The sequence below is a fragment of the Labeo rohita genome, chromosome 14 (assembly GCF_022985175.1).
Source record: "Labeo rohita strain BAU-BD-2019 chromosome 14, IGBB_LRoh.1.0, whole genome shotgun sequence".
Lineage (NCBI taxonomy): Eukaryota > Metazoa > Chordata > Actinopteri > Cypriniformes > Cyprinidae > Labeo > Labeo rohita.
Genome location: NC_066882.1, coordinates 7,499,325 through 7,517,940, shown reverse-complemented (window position 1 = coordinate 7,517,940; position 18,616 = coordinate 7,499,325). Strand labels below are relative to the sequence as shown.

Genomic DNA, 18,616 nt, shown 5'->3' with positions numbered 1-18,616 from the left:
CATGAACACATCTTATTTACAGCATTACACAGCAACTTCTGGTGTTTGTTATAGCACATGCTCAAAATGAAACATTTTAGCTTGCACTTATTTAAAATAAAAATATACATTTATAATTATTTGCTTCCTTTTATATGCACATTTTAGTTAAACTCTTTAAAACCATACATTAGATACGGGTAAGCTCAATACTATTGCATTTAAAATGATTGCATACATAGAGGGTGTACTGAAAATGTGACCTGCCTCTCAGGTTGACCCACCTGCATTACATACTTTTAATAATAAGGTTTAGGTTTGGGTGGGGTTGTGGGTTAGTCCTGCCTGGCAATATGTCTACCTATGCTGACAGCCAATCCTGAGCGACTGAAAAGGTGTTACTTTTACAGCACTAGTAGTGCATCTAGACAGTTTTTATGCCTTATGTTGTCCCTTTGACATAAGGTCAGATTTTCAGAAGACTGATCTTTTTCTTTCAGATGACTGCACTATTGGAGGAGGCCACTGTACAGCAACCATTATCTAAAGGTTAAGATGTGTCATTTTCATAAATTAAGCATGTGAGAAGCCATTAATAATTTCAATGATTCAATGTCTTCTAGCTAAATATGTGATTTACTAAAAGCTTGCTGATTAAAACTAAATATGCAATCGCACAAGTTAAATCAGGCAAAAATTTCATCATAACATTTCAGTACTTTATTGCTACATGACTTACACAAGAAGAGGATGGGGTGTCATTTAGTGTCAAGCTGTTAAACATACTAAACTAAAACATGTGAATAAAGCAAAATATGATATGCATCATACTACACAGAAAACTAATTACTACAGAATGCTGTAGCATGACAATAATCACAAAAAAAAATATGGGTTAGATATTAATCTTTCCATCTACCCAATCTAACAGCTGGCAGTTTATTTCAATAATACTTGAACGTGTTCATAATTCTGAACATTTTTGTACTGTAAAAACTTATTTTCTTTAAAAATCACATCAGAACTTTATCCCTCTAATTCGAATGTAGAACACAACAAATTATTAGAATAATCTTAATGGGAAGGACTTAAAAATGGCTTGGAAGTGCATTAAATAGAACTTTTTAACCGTGACAATAAACAATAAATATTTTGTTCTTTATGAAAGCATTTTGCAGATGCTTTATTATACACTAATACCAAGGATACCCTCACAGTGCTGTTGTCAGTCTCTACAAGTGTCTTTTTAAATCACTAGATTGTTTGGAATTGCTTATGTTGCACCTTTTATGACAGTAAGTAAAAGTTCAGGCAGTATAAAGTGCCAACAGTACATCAAGCCTAGAGTTTTCACAGTGGCCCCCATCTCCCCATAAACCCTCCTTGCTTGTACACAGCACACACAAATAAGCTCTCAGTGGTTGCCTCCCGCGAGGTCAAGCAGTGACCCTGCGGCCTCCTGAGCTTCTGCGTCGAGCTGCAGTATCTCAACCGTCTCCAGGTCCAACTCTGTGTCTCCTGGAAGAACCAGGTACTGATACTGCTGATACTGGTAATAGTGTAACTCAATGTAACCGCTGTCTGCCAACGGATCTTTCTCTGAATCCTCGTTGGCAACCTCTGTCAGTTCCACAGACTCCATGGGGACCAGCTCCTCGTGATCTGGCGTCAAAGAGCACGGCGGGTTTGAAGACAGAGAATCTAGATCTGGGGAACAGGGACAAGGAACTGTTAAGGTGATGGAATTTAGAGGAGTGTACCTTACATAACTAAAGTGTAAGGACGGGTCTGAATTTTGTGAAACAGTCTCTTTGTGACTCTCTTCTATATAAAACTCATAGCTGCATACATTGTTTCATTCACAAAAAACAATTCCCAGTTACTGTACTGCTATATTATGAGGAGTTCATATATTCATATATTCATATATTGTGAGGAGTTCATATAGGAGTTCATTAAACCCTTATTGTAATTGTTAGAAAGGCCAAGGATCAGCAATCTCCATGTAAAATTGATCGGGCAGACCAGACTGTAAGTCATAGAGACTTGAAACTTGAAGGAATGGTAGTACTCACACCATTTACAAGATCACCAAGGCTTGCACCAATCAACCTGACGGGGGCGCTACATCGATCAAAAGTATGATTTTGCTCATAACTTCTAAACAGTTTGTCAAATCTGAGGTTAAATGCTAAAGTTACTGAGCTTGGCCACTTTGTGGCGCTATAAGAGGGGGAAAAAACATAAAACGGCTTATAACTACGCAACCATATCAACATTAAAATCGATATACACGGTTTTGGTCCAAAGTGCCTCAAGTGTGTTTAAGGACATTTGCATATCTTAAAAAACAATGACGACTGTCATTAGCCAATGAACTTTGAGCACCTATTAGACTTGGTGGGCGTGTTTGACCCACGGCCCTAAAGCTCTGTGAATATTTAGAAAGAAATTGGCCACTGGGGGGGTGATATCACATTTTTCAAGGGTGTAAACGATTGTTCACACAAACATTCGATATTCATATCATAATACAGGCCTCCTAATTTGGAACAACTTTCCCTCTAGAACCACTGCTGTCAATCAAACAGTTTGTAAAATGATTGAAAAGATTTTAAAAAACTACTTTTGTTCTTTGCTTAATCTGGAAAAAAACACTGCTGTGCAGTTCTCTGGACTCTCTAGGTCAATAATTATCAAAAAAATGTTGAGACTTGCCCTTTGGGAAGCTATAACGAGGTCATTTATAAAAGGGGCCTGTCCAAATATACCCAAAAGTCTATAAAGCCTAAACGAAAACTCAAAACTTGCCTCACAAACCCTATTGAGCATATGCGACAGGTGATTCTAAACAAGAATGGAAAGATTTAGGAAGATCAGACCACTGCTGGCACTATTACAGTCATAAACATTAAAAAACAACATATTTTTATGGTAAAATACCAAAATGCTTTTTTAATCATTGATGTAGATGGTTACAGGCTTGCTAAATAATATGTAATGTCTTTTTTCATGTGCTTAAATGCCTTAAACTGCTTAAACCCCCGTATTCGCTGATTGCAGCTATATTTACTATGTAATTAGTACTGTATGGTGAAAGATCTTTGCAAATGAAGAGAGAAAACCGTCTGTTATGCGAGACTTCTTGACTTAAGTGACCCTGTAGTAAAACAGCCTGACACAGAGAGGACGGCCATTATGTCAATGTGGCTATAGGTTGCTAGGGTAATGTCCGGCTGTTACTAAGACAACAGCTCACAAACATACCGTGTCTGGAAAAAGTGGATAAAGGCTAGCAAACAAAAAAGTTCATACAAGAGAAGCAACATATCACACACTACCATTTAAAAGTTTGGGATTATTAAGAATTAATACTTTTATTCAGCAAGGACACAAATTGATTGGAATTTATAAGATGTATAATGATAAGAAAGATTTCAATTTCAAAAAATACTGCTCTTTCGAACTTTCTACTCATCAAAGAATCTTAAAAAAAGGTATCATGGAAGAACAACTGTTTTTGATGTTGATTATAATACAAAGTGTTTTTGAGCAGCAAATCATCATATCGGAATGATTTCTGAAGGATCATATGACACTAAAGACTGGAGTAATGATGCTGAAAATTCAGCTTTGCATCACAGGAATCAAATTAAATTTTAAAAGATATATTAAAATAAGAAACAGTTCTTTCAAACTATTAATATTTCACAATGTGACTGGTTTTACTATATGTTTAATCAAACAAACGCAGCCTTGATGAGCATAAGAGACTTTTGAATAGTAGTGCATATATACACTGCAATTCAAAAGTTTTTGAACAGTAAGACTTTCATTGTTTTTTAAAGAATTCTAATCTGTTCACCAAGCCTGATCCAAACTACAGCAAAAGCAGTAATATTGTGAAATATTTTTTACTATTGCTTTCTATTTATATATTTTTTAAATGTAATTTATTCCTTTGCACAAAGGTAACTTTTTAGCATCATTACTTTAGTCAGAAATCTATCTATCATGCTGATTATTTGGGGGGGATTATAGAAATTAATACTTTTATTTAGCAAGGATGCTTGAAATTGATCAAAAGTGATGATACAGACATTTATAATGTTACAAAAGATTTCTAATTTCAGATAAATGCTTTTCTTCTGAACTTTCTATTTTTCTGTTCACAGAAACCTGAAAACAATCTACTCAGCTGTATTTAACAATAATAATACATGTTTTTTGAGCAGCAAATCAGAATGATTTGAAGGATCGTGTGACTGGAGTAATGATGCTAAAAATTCAGATTTAAAATTACAGGAATAAATTACATTTTAAAATATATTCACATAGAAAACAATTATTTTAAATAGTAAAAATATTCAAAAATTGTACTGTTTTCGCTGTACTTTGGATCAAATAAATGCAGGCTTGGTGAGCAGAAGAGACTTCTTTAAAAAAAACAATACAAATCTTACTGTTCAAAAACTTTTGACTGGTAGTGTACTAACTGTTTATACTATATATATACTATAATTTCACTTTTTGTTAGAGCATACTCATTCCAGCAGAGTTCAGTTCAGTTGTGGCTTACCTGAGATTTCCATAGTCTCACCCAAGGTGTTCTGCCCATTATCAGCCGCCTCCAACCTGTTCAGAATGGAGGTCAGATATGCATGTATCAGTGTCATGATGAAAAAGCCATTTGTTCCTGTGACCTTGTGCATAATACATTACATAATTCAATATTAAGCCTCAATATTAAGGTGGTGTATCATAAGAAAGCAAATCAAACTCACAAAACAGGCTTGTTCAGCAAGTTGCTGTTGGTACGATGACAATAATGCGTTTTTCTAAGAACTTCCAAAAGTGCTGGGCGATATTCTGGACAAACACGCCATAATGAGCCCTTTCCAACGGACTGTGAAATTAACAAAGCAGAAATATTTCATTAATCAACTAATCATTATATAGACTCAGATTATATCCACCTTATTTTTCCTGTAAGAGTGAATGTGTCAATACATTTGTAAATTTAATGTGTCTAGCTTCTGGTCTCATCTACTTCCAGCTGTTTTTAGCTGTATAAAACAGCTCATTTTCTGCTTGATATTGCAAATTGGTGTGTCTTACCATATTATTTAAATGTATTATCCTAATTATGAACACAGTGGTTTGTAGTGCGGTTTTACTGTTCACTGCACTTCGTTATTCTTCTTGTTGTTTCCATACAGTCTAATACATTGAAAAATAAGATGGATAGAGATCAGAAAATTGTAACTGGAAGTCTGACGCACTTGACTCTTGTCTCGATGTATCCGTTGGAAGCTCTTGCTCAAGGACAGGTTGTGTCGGACCGAGTTCCTCCATCCACCGGGAGCCTCTCTATAGTAGGGGAAGTTGTCAACAATCCACTCATAAATACCTTTCACAGGGAGCCTCTTCTCAGGCGAGTCTTCTATTGCCATGAAGATGAGACTGCTAAAAGAGTACGGCGGTTTGGCAGGGGAGGAAGGCAGCTGTTGGACAGGAATCGGATCTAATGTCTGGGGCAGTGTGGTGATTTTGGGTAGAGGCTGCAAGGGCAAAAGGTTCCCTCTTTGATGCAGCCAGTTGAGGCAGGTCAGGTCATCCTGGTCAGATATTGTGGAGGGACTGAGGCAGTGTGACCCTCCAGATGCCAGAGGGGTTGATGAGAAGTGTAGATAGGAGGTTGGGAAGGAAGGGATGGATGCGGGGAGAACAGCAGCAGGCTGTGGAAGAGAGGGGGATCGAGACAGAGCTTCTGAAGTATTTTGAGGGGAATGTAGAGGAGAATGGGGTGGCAGTGCTTGTGTGTGTTTCTCCATCTGTCTCCCAGCTGCACCATACAGGTCCACACATTCACCTGTTGAACTGTGGAAACACACAAACAGTGAAATATTAATGCATTGTACATCTGTAAAAACAAGCACAGAGAGTTTTTAAGGAGTTTTCATAAATAAACAAACAAATAACTTGAATGTCTTAAACTTATGAAGGAGGCTGTATCATTGCTTTCTCAATACTGAGGGCACGACGAGTAAATGATTGAACAAGGTAGTCAACCGAAAAATGACATACCATTCAGTTGGCGCTAAATAAACACGGACAGATTGATGATAATTAATGCGAAATATGAATAAGCTATGTATATAAAGATTATTCTATCACCTGACAAACGCAGAAAGCCAAGCCACATGGTCTATATACACCTGAGAAAATGGCGCAAGAATATTAAGTTACATTTAGAATAATTACCCAAGCATTCATGCTGGCGTGAAGCCTTTATGTCAAGACAAAAGAGCGATAGAACAGCGGAAAACTTACCTAAACAAGCAGGAATTAATTTATAGCATCCAATCTCCGATTCTGCTCTCTTATAGGTGTAAAGTTTCTGTCAAAGTGTTAAAATATCTGCAAAAGAAGCTGTTATGTCTCGCACTATCCCGTCCTGTCTGCGCTCTGTCCTTTCCCACGTTTCCTTGGAAACCAGAAGGACGCTTTGCAGCCGGCGCGCCTCCTGCTACCCCTCCTTAAAGAGACACTCAACGAGGGCTGAATGAATTAAACGAGTTTGGTTTTATTTTAGGCCGTAATGTTGGATGTTGGCACTTACATATTGGGTGGAAAATCATGTTTATTTTTTATAAGTGTAACGCACTTTCCACCAAGAGTGGGCGTGGCCATTTGTAAATGTTATGGGTTTGGCTTCCGGTCTCATGGAGCTTTTGCTGCTTGATGTTGCAAATTGGTGTGTCGCACTATATTATTTGAATGCATTATATTAATTATGAACACACTGGTTTGTAGTGCAAATAGTTTTGCCATTTACTACACACTGTTATTAAGTTGGCTTGAGAAAGCCAACTTACTGATCTACTATTTAAGAATATTCTTCTTCTTCTTCTGAGACAAATTTTGGTATCTATCTCCTCCTAGAGCTTTCAAGCTAGAACCATCAAACTCGGCCCAGACCTTCAGACTGGTCTGACTCAGTGTGCTATATCTTTTCAGACTGATCCGGCTTACAGTTTTGGTAAACCAGACTATCAAAACCACCAAAAATCCCATAGACTTACATTGACGGAATGTTCAAATGAGCAACACTCTTCAAACTCCCAGAATCCTTTTAGGCTCAATCAAGCTTCCCTTCTATGTACTATTTCTAATAATAATGCTAGCAACATGCTAGTTACATGCTAATCACACTGGAAGCATGCTAACAACATGCTAGTAACATGCTAATCATGTCAAAAGCATGCTAACAAAATGATAGTAACATGGTAATCATGTTATCAACATACCAGCAACATGCTAATCATGGTAAAAACATGCTAACAACATGGTAAGCATGCTAACAACATGATAGTAACATGCTAATCATGATAGAAAAATGCTAGCATTGTGCTAGTAACATGCAAATCATGCTAACAACATGCAAGTAACTTGGTAATCATGCTAGCAACGTGCTAGTTACATGCTAATCATACTAGAAACATGCTAACATGCTAGTAATATGCTAATCATGCTAACAACATGCTAGTAACTTTCGAACCATGCGAGCAGCATGTTAACCATGTTAGAAACATGCTAACAACATGCTAGTGTAATGCTAATTGTGCTAGCAACATGCTAGTAACATGATAACCATGTTAAAAACATGTTAGCAACATGCTAGTAACTTGCTAATCATGCTAACATGTTAACAACATGCCAATCATGTTAACAACATGCTAGTAATATGCTAATCATGGTAACAACAGAAACATGCTAACAACATGCTAAGCATCCTAACAACATGCTAGTAACATGCTAATCATGATAGAAAAATGCTAATCATGGTAGAAACATGCAAGTAACTTGGCAATCATACTAACATACTAACAACATACTAGGAACATGTTAACAACATGCTAATCATGATCATGAAAAATGCTAGCATTGTGCTAGTAACATGCAAATCATGCTAACAACATGCAAGTAACTTGGCAATCATACTAACAACGTGCTAGTTACATGCTAAGCATACTAGAAACATGTTAACAACATGCTAGTAATATGCTAATCATGCTAACAACATGCTAGTAACTTGGCAATCATGCTAACAACGTGCTAGTTACATGCTAATCATACTAGAAACATGTTAGCAACATGGTAGTAACATGCTAATCATGATAAAAAAAATGCTAACAGTGTGCTAGTAACATGCAAATCATGCTAACATGCAAGTAACTTGGCAATCATGCTAACAACGTGCTAGTTACATGCTAATCATACTAGAAACATGTTAACAACATGCTAGTAACATGCTAATCATGATAGAAAAATGCTAGCATTGTGCTAGTAACATGCAAATCATGCTAACAACATGCAAGTAACTTGGCAATCATGCTAACAACGTGCTAGTTACATGCTAATCATACTAGAAACATGTTAACAACATGCTAGTAATATGCTAATCATGCTAGCAACATGCTAGTAACTTTCTAATCATGCTAGCAGCATGCTAACCATGTTAGAAACATGCTAACAACATCCTAGTATAATGCTAATCGTGCTAGCAACGTGCTAGTAACATGATAACCATCTTAGAAACATGTTAGCAACATGCTAGCAACTTGCTAATCATGCTAACACGTTAACAACATGCCAATCATGTTAACAACATGCTAGTAATATGCTAATCATGCTAGCAACATTGTAATCAGCCTATAAAAATACAAGCAACAAGCTAATCATGCTAAAACATGTTAACAACATGTTAAATCATGTAAGCAATGTGTTAAATCATGCTAGCTGCTTTCATACTTTTACAACTGCTTCAAACTTTCAGGCTAGGCTTTCTCAAGCCAACTTAAAGTTCGCTCTCAAACTTTACTCATCTAGTTCTACTCGTTATTTCCCTATAGTGGCTAATAAGCCGGAAGTCTCACTTATAAGCTTACTTCTGCGTTTAAGAAAAAGGTGGATACATATCATAACATATCAAGTATTTTAATTGCCAAGATGAAAAAAATTCTACACACCTTAAAAGTCTAAATCACGGGATTTATTTTGCTATAAAGAAGAAAACACTGCTGTTCATGCACAGAAAACCAGAAAAAGAAGGACACTTGAGTTGACCATGTGTTCACCAATTGCACATCACATGAGAATCACAGCACAGGGCAGATAAATCAGCATGCCTCTTAAAATGAAATCTGGATTTTGTGACACCAAATCAGCATGGCGAAGACACAAGAGCAGTCAAACTGTTATTTTTCACATTTCATTATCTTCATGTGAAAACATGGCAGAAAAATGCAATCCTGTAAAAATATTAAATTATAGTTTCAACTGATCTGCAGATGACAATGCTGACAAAGCCAATATTGAAGATCAGACCACATGAATCCTCTGTGAAAAAACACAACCATGGTAAGCCACTTTTCTGTAACAATGCCAAAAAATTAAACCATCCCAGTCCAGCATTGTCATTTTAAAGTCCCTTTATAATATAAATACTGTAGGTCATCTGACCAGATGAGCAGTGAGCCAGTAAATGATGATTGGCTGAAAGGCAGCACATGCCACGGTTATGTACAAGCGAAAGTGAGGCTTTGCACTCGCTCCTGCACCCATGGAGTCTGCTGAGAATGAAGACAGGATCTTCATTTTTAGAGAACGAACCTGAAATTGGAGAAATGCATTAATGACTTGAACTTTGAAACATGTAAGCACCATGTTTAAACACATTTCTAAATAAAACTCACAATAAAAAACATGAGGGCACAAGAAGACCAAGCAAGAGCAACGAAGTAACCATCACTGCCAAAGAGCAGTCCGCACAACACCGTGAAAATCATCCTGAAAAACAAAGAAAAATAGAAAAAAGCATCTTTAATGCCATGTATGCATTATCCCTTACACAGATGGAAAATACATCATAATATCCAACCGAAACATACCCCACATATTTGTATCCACTGTAAGCAACAAGGTCAAACGTTGAGAGGTCTGTGTGAACTGTGAGCAGGTAAAGGCTGAGTAACATGACCAGAACTTCAATGATGATCCAAACCAGAGCTGTGCTTGCACACAAACCCAGAACCTCTGGACTGAACCTGAACATGTAGAGAAAACATAAAAGTTATTAATCGTGTCTCATACACAACACCGTCAGAAAGATTACTTGAAGTGGTAGTACTGAAGGCACTGTTATGAGTCTCATTTAGTAGGGTCAATACCAGTGTTGGGGGTAACGCATTACAAGTAACGCAAGTTATGTTAATCAGATTACTTTTTTCAAGTAACTACTAAAGTAATGCATTACTTTTTCATTAACAAGAAAATAGTTAAAAAGAAAAGAGTTACTTTTTGTTTCCTTTATGTATTTAATCCCATTTTATTAACCAGTGCGGCTGACGTTTGCTGATCCAATTCAACTATACTAATAAGCAAATCTTACTTTTGATTAACTAACATGCGTGCTTCATTTTTCTCATTGCTGAAGAGCACTGAACTTTCTTCTCCTACAGTTCTACTGTACAGACGTGAGTTTTAATTTTCCTTCAGCCTTAGGCTTATTTATTTCACTCTTTGGTGTGAAAGGGCTTTTACATTTGCTAAAACAACAAAAAAACTAACTTTTTATATTAAAAACAAACAAGTGAGCCCTGCCCAGATTGAAAAAGTAACACAAAAGTAATGTAACGCATTACTTTCCATAAAAAGTAACGTAACATAATAAGTTACCTTTTTAGGGAGTAATGCAATATTGTAATGCATTACTTTTAAAGGTAACTTTCCTCAACACCTGTCAAAACAGGGTTTATTGAATGTTATAGGCTAGTTTATTAATTAGACTATTTTATTAAATGTCCAAACACTCCAACATCCATTAAATGCCCACTGAAGTGCTTTAAAACATGCAGCGTTATTCTATGTGTTGATGTAATTTCAACTGAAAACAGAGAGGGACATATCAAGCAGCCCCACCCCCTTTTTAAATAGACAATAACATTTTATTTTAATCACAGCTTGGGCCAGAGCCACTGAGCTTGGTAAAGCTGCATTTGACAGCGTACAACAGCCACAATCTCATCCATATTGGTGTAAAATACAGCATTCTATATAGAATTCAAATGGATCCGATACGTTTTGTGTTCTGCGCCGATTCACGCATATGATCCACTCTGTGCTATCGTGTCTCTGGACCGGAGCAGTCTGTGTACATGCTGCGGCAGTTCGCATGACACAGCAGGAAACCAGACTTCTTTTATTCCAATGAAAAGCATATTTACACTGTCTGAATCATCCCATATGTGACCCTGGACCACAAAACCAGTCTTAAGTCGCTGGGGTATATTTGTAGCAATAGGCAAAAATACATTGTATGGGTCAAAATTATAGATTTTTCTTTTATGCCACAAATCATTAGGAACTTAAGTAAAGATCATGTTCCATGAAGATATTTAGTAAAATTCCTACTGTAAATATATCAAAACTTAATTTTTGATTAGTAATATGCATTGTTAAGAACTACATTTGGACAACTTTAAAGGTGATTTTCTCAATATTTTGAATTTTTTTGCACCCTCAGATTGCATATATTCAAATAGTCGTATCTCGGCCAAATATTCCTATCATAACAATCCATACATCAATGGAAAGCTTGTTTATTCAGCTTTCAAATTATGTATAAAGCTCAATTTTGAAAAATTGACCCTTATGACTGGTTTTGTGGTCCAGGGTCACATATATAGTGCACTATGTGCCATTCACTATACAGAAAACACTAATTCTGTGAACAAGTGACTGATTTCAGCTACAGTTTGTGTAGGGGGCGGGATGCTTCAGATTCTAGAGAGCATTAGAATAGACAGAAAGTGTGATGAGAAGCTGAAGTGCAGGGTGATGTCATCAAAATCATTGATCCATGTTAGAGACTATAAGTTTTTTAAAGCCAAACTTCAATTTTGATTTCACGGGGACTTTAAGTGGAAACATCAATGTGTTTGTCCTATAAAAACCACTATTACTCACCGTTTCTGGATTCCTAAAGCCATTCCAGCCAGTAAAATGTAGGTGATAAAAGCCATTGCTAAATGAAAACAAAACAAGAAGTGTGATGATGAAATCAAGAGTCAAGCACAGACAATACAACAACTCAAATTCACAAAACACATGGTTTCAATTTAACTACATGGCAAATGCGTTGCAAGCATGCTACTGTTGCTCATACTTGATGTGCATTCTTGCATTAAATCCTAGTACTAAAAGGAGCAATACAATTTCCTTTAAATGTCTGTGAGTTATTTCTCAGCTAGCTAGCTATAAACATGTTTATAAAATCTAACTTGCTCAGCAAGATTCTCTTCAACTGATGCCATGACCTGAAAGGTGACCTGGCTAACCTGAAAGTGAAAACTGTCTGTAGAAGAAGACAGTTTATGGAAAAGTCCACTACAAAATGGCACAAAAATGCACAAAATTGAGCTTGAGTTTGCATTCACATAATGGTTATTTAATATTTGTTTTAGGGCATAAATAAGCTCTGCAAAACTATTTGCAAGACTTTTAATAATTCATGTTCTAAGTACAGATCAACAATTTGTCAGGTTGCTCAGAATAAATAATAAAAATAAATAATTACTGGGTATGTAGAGATCTGGAGCGTTGACATCATGGCGTGGTGTCAGAGGAGTATCTCTGTGGTAACGTACTTCCCAGTCCTAAAAATATTACAGTAATCACAAAGGAAAATGTTTATATTAAACACTTCAAAGATGTGCAAGATAAACCTTTTATATGTTGCAATAAATTAGAATTTCTGAATGCATATGGGTAATGCAAAACAAGTTTAACTATTTAACTTATAATAAAGTTTACATTTAAATTAACTTCATATGCTATCCACCTTTTTCCTCCTGTAAGAGTGGGTGCAGCCATTTGTAAATTTTATGGGTCTGGCTTCCAGTCTCTTCCGTGTCCGGCTATTTTTAGCTGTATTAAACAGCTCGCTTTGCTGCTTGATATTGCAAATAGGTGTGTCTTACCACATTATTTTATTGTATTATCTTAATTACGAACACAAAGGTTTGTAGTGCAAACAGTTTTAATGTTTACAGTAAGTTGTTATTTTTTCCTTATAGCGTCTAATTAAAAAGTAAGCCTCACTCATAGGCTTACTTCCGTGTTGAAGAAAAAGGTGGATATTTAATGCATTTTATATTTTAAAATATTTCGATTTTAAAATGTCTAGTAAAGAAACAATTCTGTTAAGATGTTAAGAAACATTAACTGTCTCTGATTCAGGAATGAATATTTTACCTGATGCGTGTATGGGAACATGAGAAGCAACAGTTTCTTCATAACATATTTGGTATCAACTGCAAAGAAATACTTCAGCTTGTTCACTGACATGAATCGGTTGATCTGAAGAAGAGATTACAAGGTTGGAGAAAAACAAAATCAGTTACACAATAAATATACACTTAATATCTATCAGAATCCAGATGCAATGCATGATTGAAATTTACAGTTGGGTCAGTTCCCACATCATTACATAATAATGATGGTGATACCTCAAATTAAACATGGCATCTCACCTCTTTGTTAACAATATCCTTGCCCTGATTGGCAAGTGATGAGCCATACATCACTGCAGCATTGGCCACTGGATCTGCAAAGAGGCTGCCTACTCCAGGTTCTTGACCTGCTGGTGCTTCAGCCATATTATATCCTGAACTATAATTAAAGTTCTGGTTGTTCATGGGTGGAGGCCCAGAACTGGTGTCATCAAAAAGAAGTGGACCCCCACTTGGTGGAGATGCTCTGGCTCTGGGTTTTGCTGCAGGGAGAAAACAATTGACTGAAAATTAAGAAAATACTGACAAAAATCTATAGCTGTTTATGCAACAACAAAATTATCTCTCCATTTCATTCTTTATGACATGTGAGCAACACATACTAATTACAGTACATGTGATGTGGCAAAGAGTTAAAGAGTTTAACCAGCATGTCATCAAGCTAAGATATCTAATTAGCTCTACATTAGTTACTTTACAATCTGCATTGTACTTTGGCGCCAAACTGCTCGTGATGTAATCAATTTAAGCTTTGCTGATTTTAAAGTACAGTATGTTGTTGTCCACGTTTCTCAAAGAACAACAATCTTCTGCAAAGTTCTTTCATACGTACTTGCCCGGTATCCATGCTGTTGGAAATCCATCTTCTGTGCTGTTTTGAATTACAAAAACAATTTGATTAGCTTCAAAACTGCAATCCAATCGATTAAAGTCTGCCACTAATATGTTACATCTGATGTCAGCATCTGACTACTAATAATACACTAGCTTGCTATGTAGCTAATCTGAAAGATGCCTAACAAAGCATGTCAGATTAATCTTAAATGCGGTACCAGAATTATTACAAAATCACTTATTTTGACGCGGATACAAAAAATCCTTGTCACCTATAATTTAAACCTGAAATATTGTTTTCTAAATAAGTTCTCGTGTTAGCTTATACTCACAGGTACGCCTTCACCCTTACACCCGCCTCGTCTTGCTTCTCATTGGCTGATGAGAAATGTGCCTGCGTGGCAGGGAAGAAAAACATCACAATTTCATTGGTTAAAATGACGCTTGCGTAGACAAACGTTCGTACATTTTGATTGGCTGAAAGCAACGCCAATCAAAAAGAAAGCGGCGCTGCGTAGCACCAGGCAACCGAAACGAAAATACATCGTAAAACAGCAGCTTTCGCTAGTAATTTATTAGTTGTCACACTTTTTTGGGGATTTTATTTATTTTGTACAGGATTTCCCAAACTAGTGTTCACGAATGAACTACAGGAGGATTGTGAGTTGATGAATTAGAAAGGAAAATTTAAGATAGAAAAAAAATAAGATTAGAGCAAATCGAATTATGAATAATTTACTGCCATTGTCTGAATAATATGTAATCATGTAATCTGATGATGAACATTTTTGAACAGAATTTTTTTTTTTTTTAAGAAATCTGCTCACCAAGCTTCCATTTATTTGATCCAAAGTACAGCAATAGTAATATTGTGAAATATGTTTACAGTTTAAAGTAACTGCTTTCTATTTGAATATATTTTAAAATGTAATTTATTCCTGGGATCAAAGCTGAATTTTCAGCATCATTACTCCAGTCTTTGGTGTCACATGATCCTCCAGAAATCATTCTAATATGTAATAATAATAATAATAATTATTATTATTATTATTATTATCAATATTTAAAACAGCTAACTACATTTATTTAAGATTCTTTGATGAATAGAAAGATCCCAAGATCAGCATTTTTTCTGAAATGAAAAGCTTTTGTAACACTTTTGGGAAATAAATTATAAAAATTAATACTTTCTTTTTTTTTTAGCAAGGATTCTTTAAATTGATCAAAAGTGATGATAAAGACATTTATAATGTTACAAAAGATTTCTATTTCTCATAAATGCTGTTCTTCTGAACTTTCTTTTCATCCAAGAAACCTGAAAAAAATTCTACTCAGCTGTTTTCAACAAATATATTAGAATGAGGAATAAATTGCATTTTAAAATATATTTAAATAGAAAACAAATATTTTAAATACTACAAATATTTCAAGCTGTTTTCGTGGTACTTTGGATCAAATAAATGCAGGCTTGGTGAGCAGAAGACTTCTTTAAAATTTTTAACATTTAAAATCTTACTGTTCAAAAACTTTTGACTGGTAGTGTATATATAGTAGTCAACATCTGAAGTGGATCAAAACCTCTCATCCCAGTTTTACATAAAACCAAAACAATACACGTTTTTGTCTTAGGACAACTTTGATGAACTTTTTTTGATCCACTTCAAATGTTGACTACTGTGTATGTGTGTGTATTTACTCACTATATTAGTTAATTATTTATTAGTTAAATTGAAGACAGCAACAGCACCATATGATTTATTTAAATATTCAATGAGCCACACTTTACAAAATAAAATAACAAGCACAGTGAGTAAGTAAGAATAATATTTTTTCAAATATAAAATATAACCTTCAGAGTCTCCCTCTTTCATGAGTCACTATTTTTGTGCAATTATGAATTTGATATACTGTAAATTCTCTGGAATAGTGCTGGAGTACTAACATGTTTTTTTCTGATATATGAAAGAATAACAATGTGGCTGGGGAGTGCCATTAATTTCTTGTTCAGAACCTCAACATACGTAAATTGTTTGCATCAGTACCAAGCCTTGGGTAACAGTACATCCTATCTGGGTAAGATGCACCTTGCCTGCATGCCGAGGCATGTTGCAAAGAGTTGCAAAAGGGGAGTGTCATCACAGCATTCCATTCTGCTTAGGTCATAATTCACCTAATGAGGCACAAACACTCTGGTTACAGCCAGATCTGGCCAGAAGAAATCTGAAATATAGTACTACTATACAATTAAAAAAAGAGAGGCAGAGAAAAGAACAGGTTTTTTGATGGGGTTATCAAAAGTAGGACAAAGGGAACAGTGACATCATACCAAAGGAAGTCAGTTTATTCCTCAAACACAGAATAGACAAGATATCATTTGGATAAGATATCCACTTCAGTCTTGTGGTTTCATTTTTACAAACATTTCCTTTGGCACAAACAGATCATTGTGCTGGACATTATTGTACTGAACAGTTAAAAATGAGTCATAATGGTGCTGAAAAGGGGCAGACCTTAAATAGCAGTGACAAACAACAGTGACCGTGTTTGGACAATAATAAAAATATTATCAAAAATAAAAATAATACAATAATTTTTTTTTTTTTTTTAAAAGTCTATGTTGGTGTGTTTTTATGTTATTAAATTTGACCGACCCCCAAAAGAAACACATTTTTTAAAAATTCCACTGCAATTCAGGAACGAAGTGTAGTGTCAGAGTGACCAGGGACTTCCACTAAATGTAAAGACCCTGGAAGACATTTAACAGTTTTGGAATTATCTGTAAAATTAAACTTCAGAGTTTTTCACTTTCATGAGTCACTGTTTTGGTGCAGTTATGGAGTTAAGACACCCCAGTGTTTTTAGTAATATAGGCCAAACAATTCATAAGTTAAATTTATGGTCACTTATGGCCTTCTTTTGTTACAAAATGAGTCATAATGATGCTGAAAAGAAGCAGACCTTGAATAGTGGTGACAAACAACAGTGACTCTGTTTGAACAATAATAAACATATTACAAAAAAGAAAAATAATAAATGTATGTTGTTGCGTTTTCATGTTATTCATTTTATTTCACCAACCCACAAAAGAAAATATTTTATACAAATTTGCTCTGTAATTCAGCAATTAAGATGTCAGAGGGACGAGGATAAGAACTTAACTAGGTCAAAAAACCCATCAAATGTAATAAAAATGCCCTTTGTAATAATTTCTGGTGTAGTTGGTGATTGTTGTAGGTTATAGGTAACAGACCTAATTGTTCATATTTAAAATTATTGAATGATTTGATTTGAATCGTAAGATTTTTTATGTTTTTTAAAGAAGTCTCTTCTGCTCACAAGCCTGCATTTATTTGATCCAAACTAAAACATTCACAAAAAAATTACTATTTAAAATAACTGTTTTCTATTTGAATATATTTTAAAATGTATTTTATTCCTGTGATTTCAAAGCTAAATTTTCAGCATTGTTACTCCAGTGACACAGTCCTTCAGAAATCATTCTAATATGCTAATTTGCTGTCTGAGAAACATTATTATTATTATTATTATTATTATTATTATTATTTTCAATATTTAAAACAGTTGATTACCTTTTTTTAGCATTTATCTGAAATAAAAAGCTTTTGTAACATTATACACTACACCAGTATAATTGTTTTTTTGGGAACGAAATGATAGCAATTAATACTTTAATTTGGCAATGATGCTTTAAATTGATCAAAAGAGATGATAAAGACATTTATAATGTTACAAAAGATTTCTATTTCAGATAAATGCTGTTCTTCTGAACTTTCTATTCATCAAAGACACCTGAAAAAAATTTACTCAGCTGTTTTCAACATAATAATAATAATAATAATGATAATAATAAATGTTTTTGAGCAGCAGATCAGAATATTAGAATGATTTCTAAAGAATCATGTGACTGAAGTAAGAATGCTAAAAATTCAGATCTGAAATCCCATTTTGAAATATATTCAAATAGAAAACAGTTGTTTTAAATAGTTCAAAATTTTACTGTACTTTGGATAAAATAAATGCAGGCTTGGTGAGCAGAACACTTCTTTAAAAAAACATTACAAATCTTACAGTTCAAAAACCTTTGACTGGTAGTGTATATTAAGCATGTCGCATAAACGAATGATAAGTCGTTCTCTCATATAGATAAAACATGTCCCTCAAATAATTTCCAGGGACCCAGTACTGTCCAGTTACCACTGGTGTGAACTAAACTAAAAAGCACAAGCTTGCTTCAAGCATCTCCTCTGTGATTGTAAAATATTTCCGCTCAAAATAAACCAGATTGCAGGTCTGCAGTAAACTACCCGACAGTTTGTGGTTTTCAGAAACGAGAAGGAAAGGTCATGAATTAAGATTTCACTGCCTGACACCATTTAGCTGAATCATTTTCCTATTTACTGCTGTAGGGATGATTCAGCTAAATGGTG

At 35.0% G+C, this 18,616-nt stretch overlaps 2 protein-coding genes across 3 annotated transcripts; both read right to left on the bottom strand.

The window, feature by feature from the left end:
• Positions 1-583: 583 nt before the first annotated feature.
• si:ch211-145o7.3 (forkhead box protein N2) lies at positions 584-7,275 on the bottom strand. Of its 2 annotated transcripts, XM_051127138.1 has the most exons (5): positions 6,313-7,275; positions 5,262-5,859; positions 4,764-4,885; positions 4,559-4,614; positions 584-1,686 (listed from the first exon to the last, which is right to left on the bottom strand). In XM_051127138.1, exons 2-5 carry the CDS (start codon positions 5,811-5,813, stop codon positions 1,394-1,396), a joined length of 1,023 nt encoding a protein of 340 aa, XP_050983095.1. In that variant the 5' UTR covers positions 5,814-5,859; positions 6,313-7,275; the 3' UTR covers positions 584-1,393. The 2 variants fall into 2 exon arrangements, with proteins under 2 accessions (XP_050983095.1, XP_050983096.1); XM_051127139.1 differs by lacking the exon at positions 6,313-7,275 and having other exon boundaries at positions 5,262-6,144.
• Positions 7,276-9,012: 1,737 nt separating this feature from the next.
• On the bottom strand, positions 9,013-14,562 carry yif1a (Yip1 interacting factor homolog A (S. cerevisiae)). Its single transcript, XM_051127497.1, has 9 exons — positions 14,501-14,562; positions 14,167-14,205; positions 13,575-13,816; positions 13,297-13,401; positions 12,620-12,698; positions 12,010-12,067; positions 9,933-10,088; positions 9,738-9,831; positions 9,013-9,654 (listed from the first exon to the last, which is right to left on the bottom strand). Exons 2-9 carry the CDS (start codon positions 14,195-14,197, stop codon positions 9,496-9,498), a joined length of 924 nt encoding a protein of 307 aa, XP_050983454.1. The 5' UTR covers positions 14,198-14,205; positions 14,501-14,562; the 3' UTR covers positions 9,013-9,495.
• Positions 14,563-18,616: the final 4,054 nt, after the last annotated feature.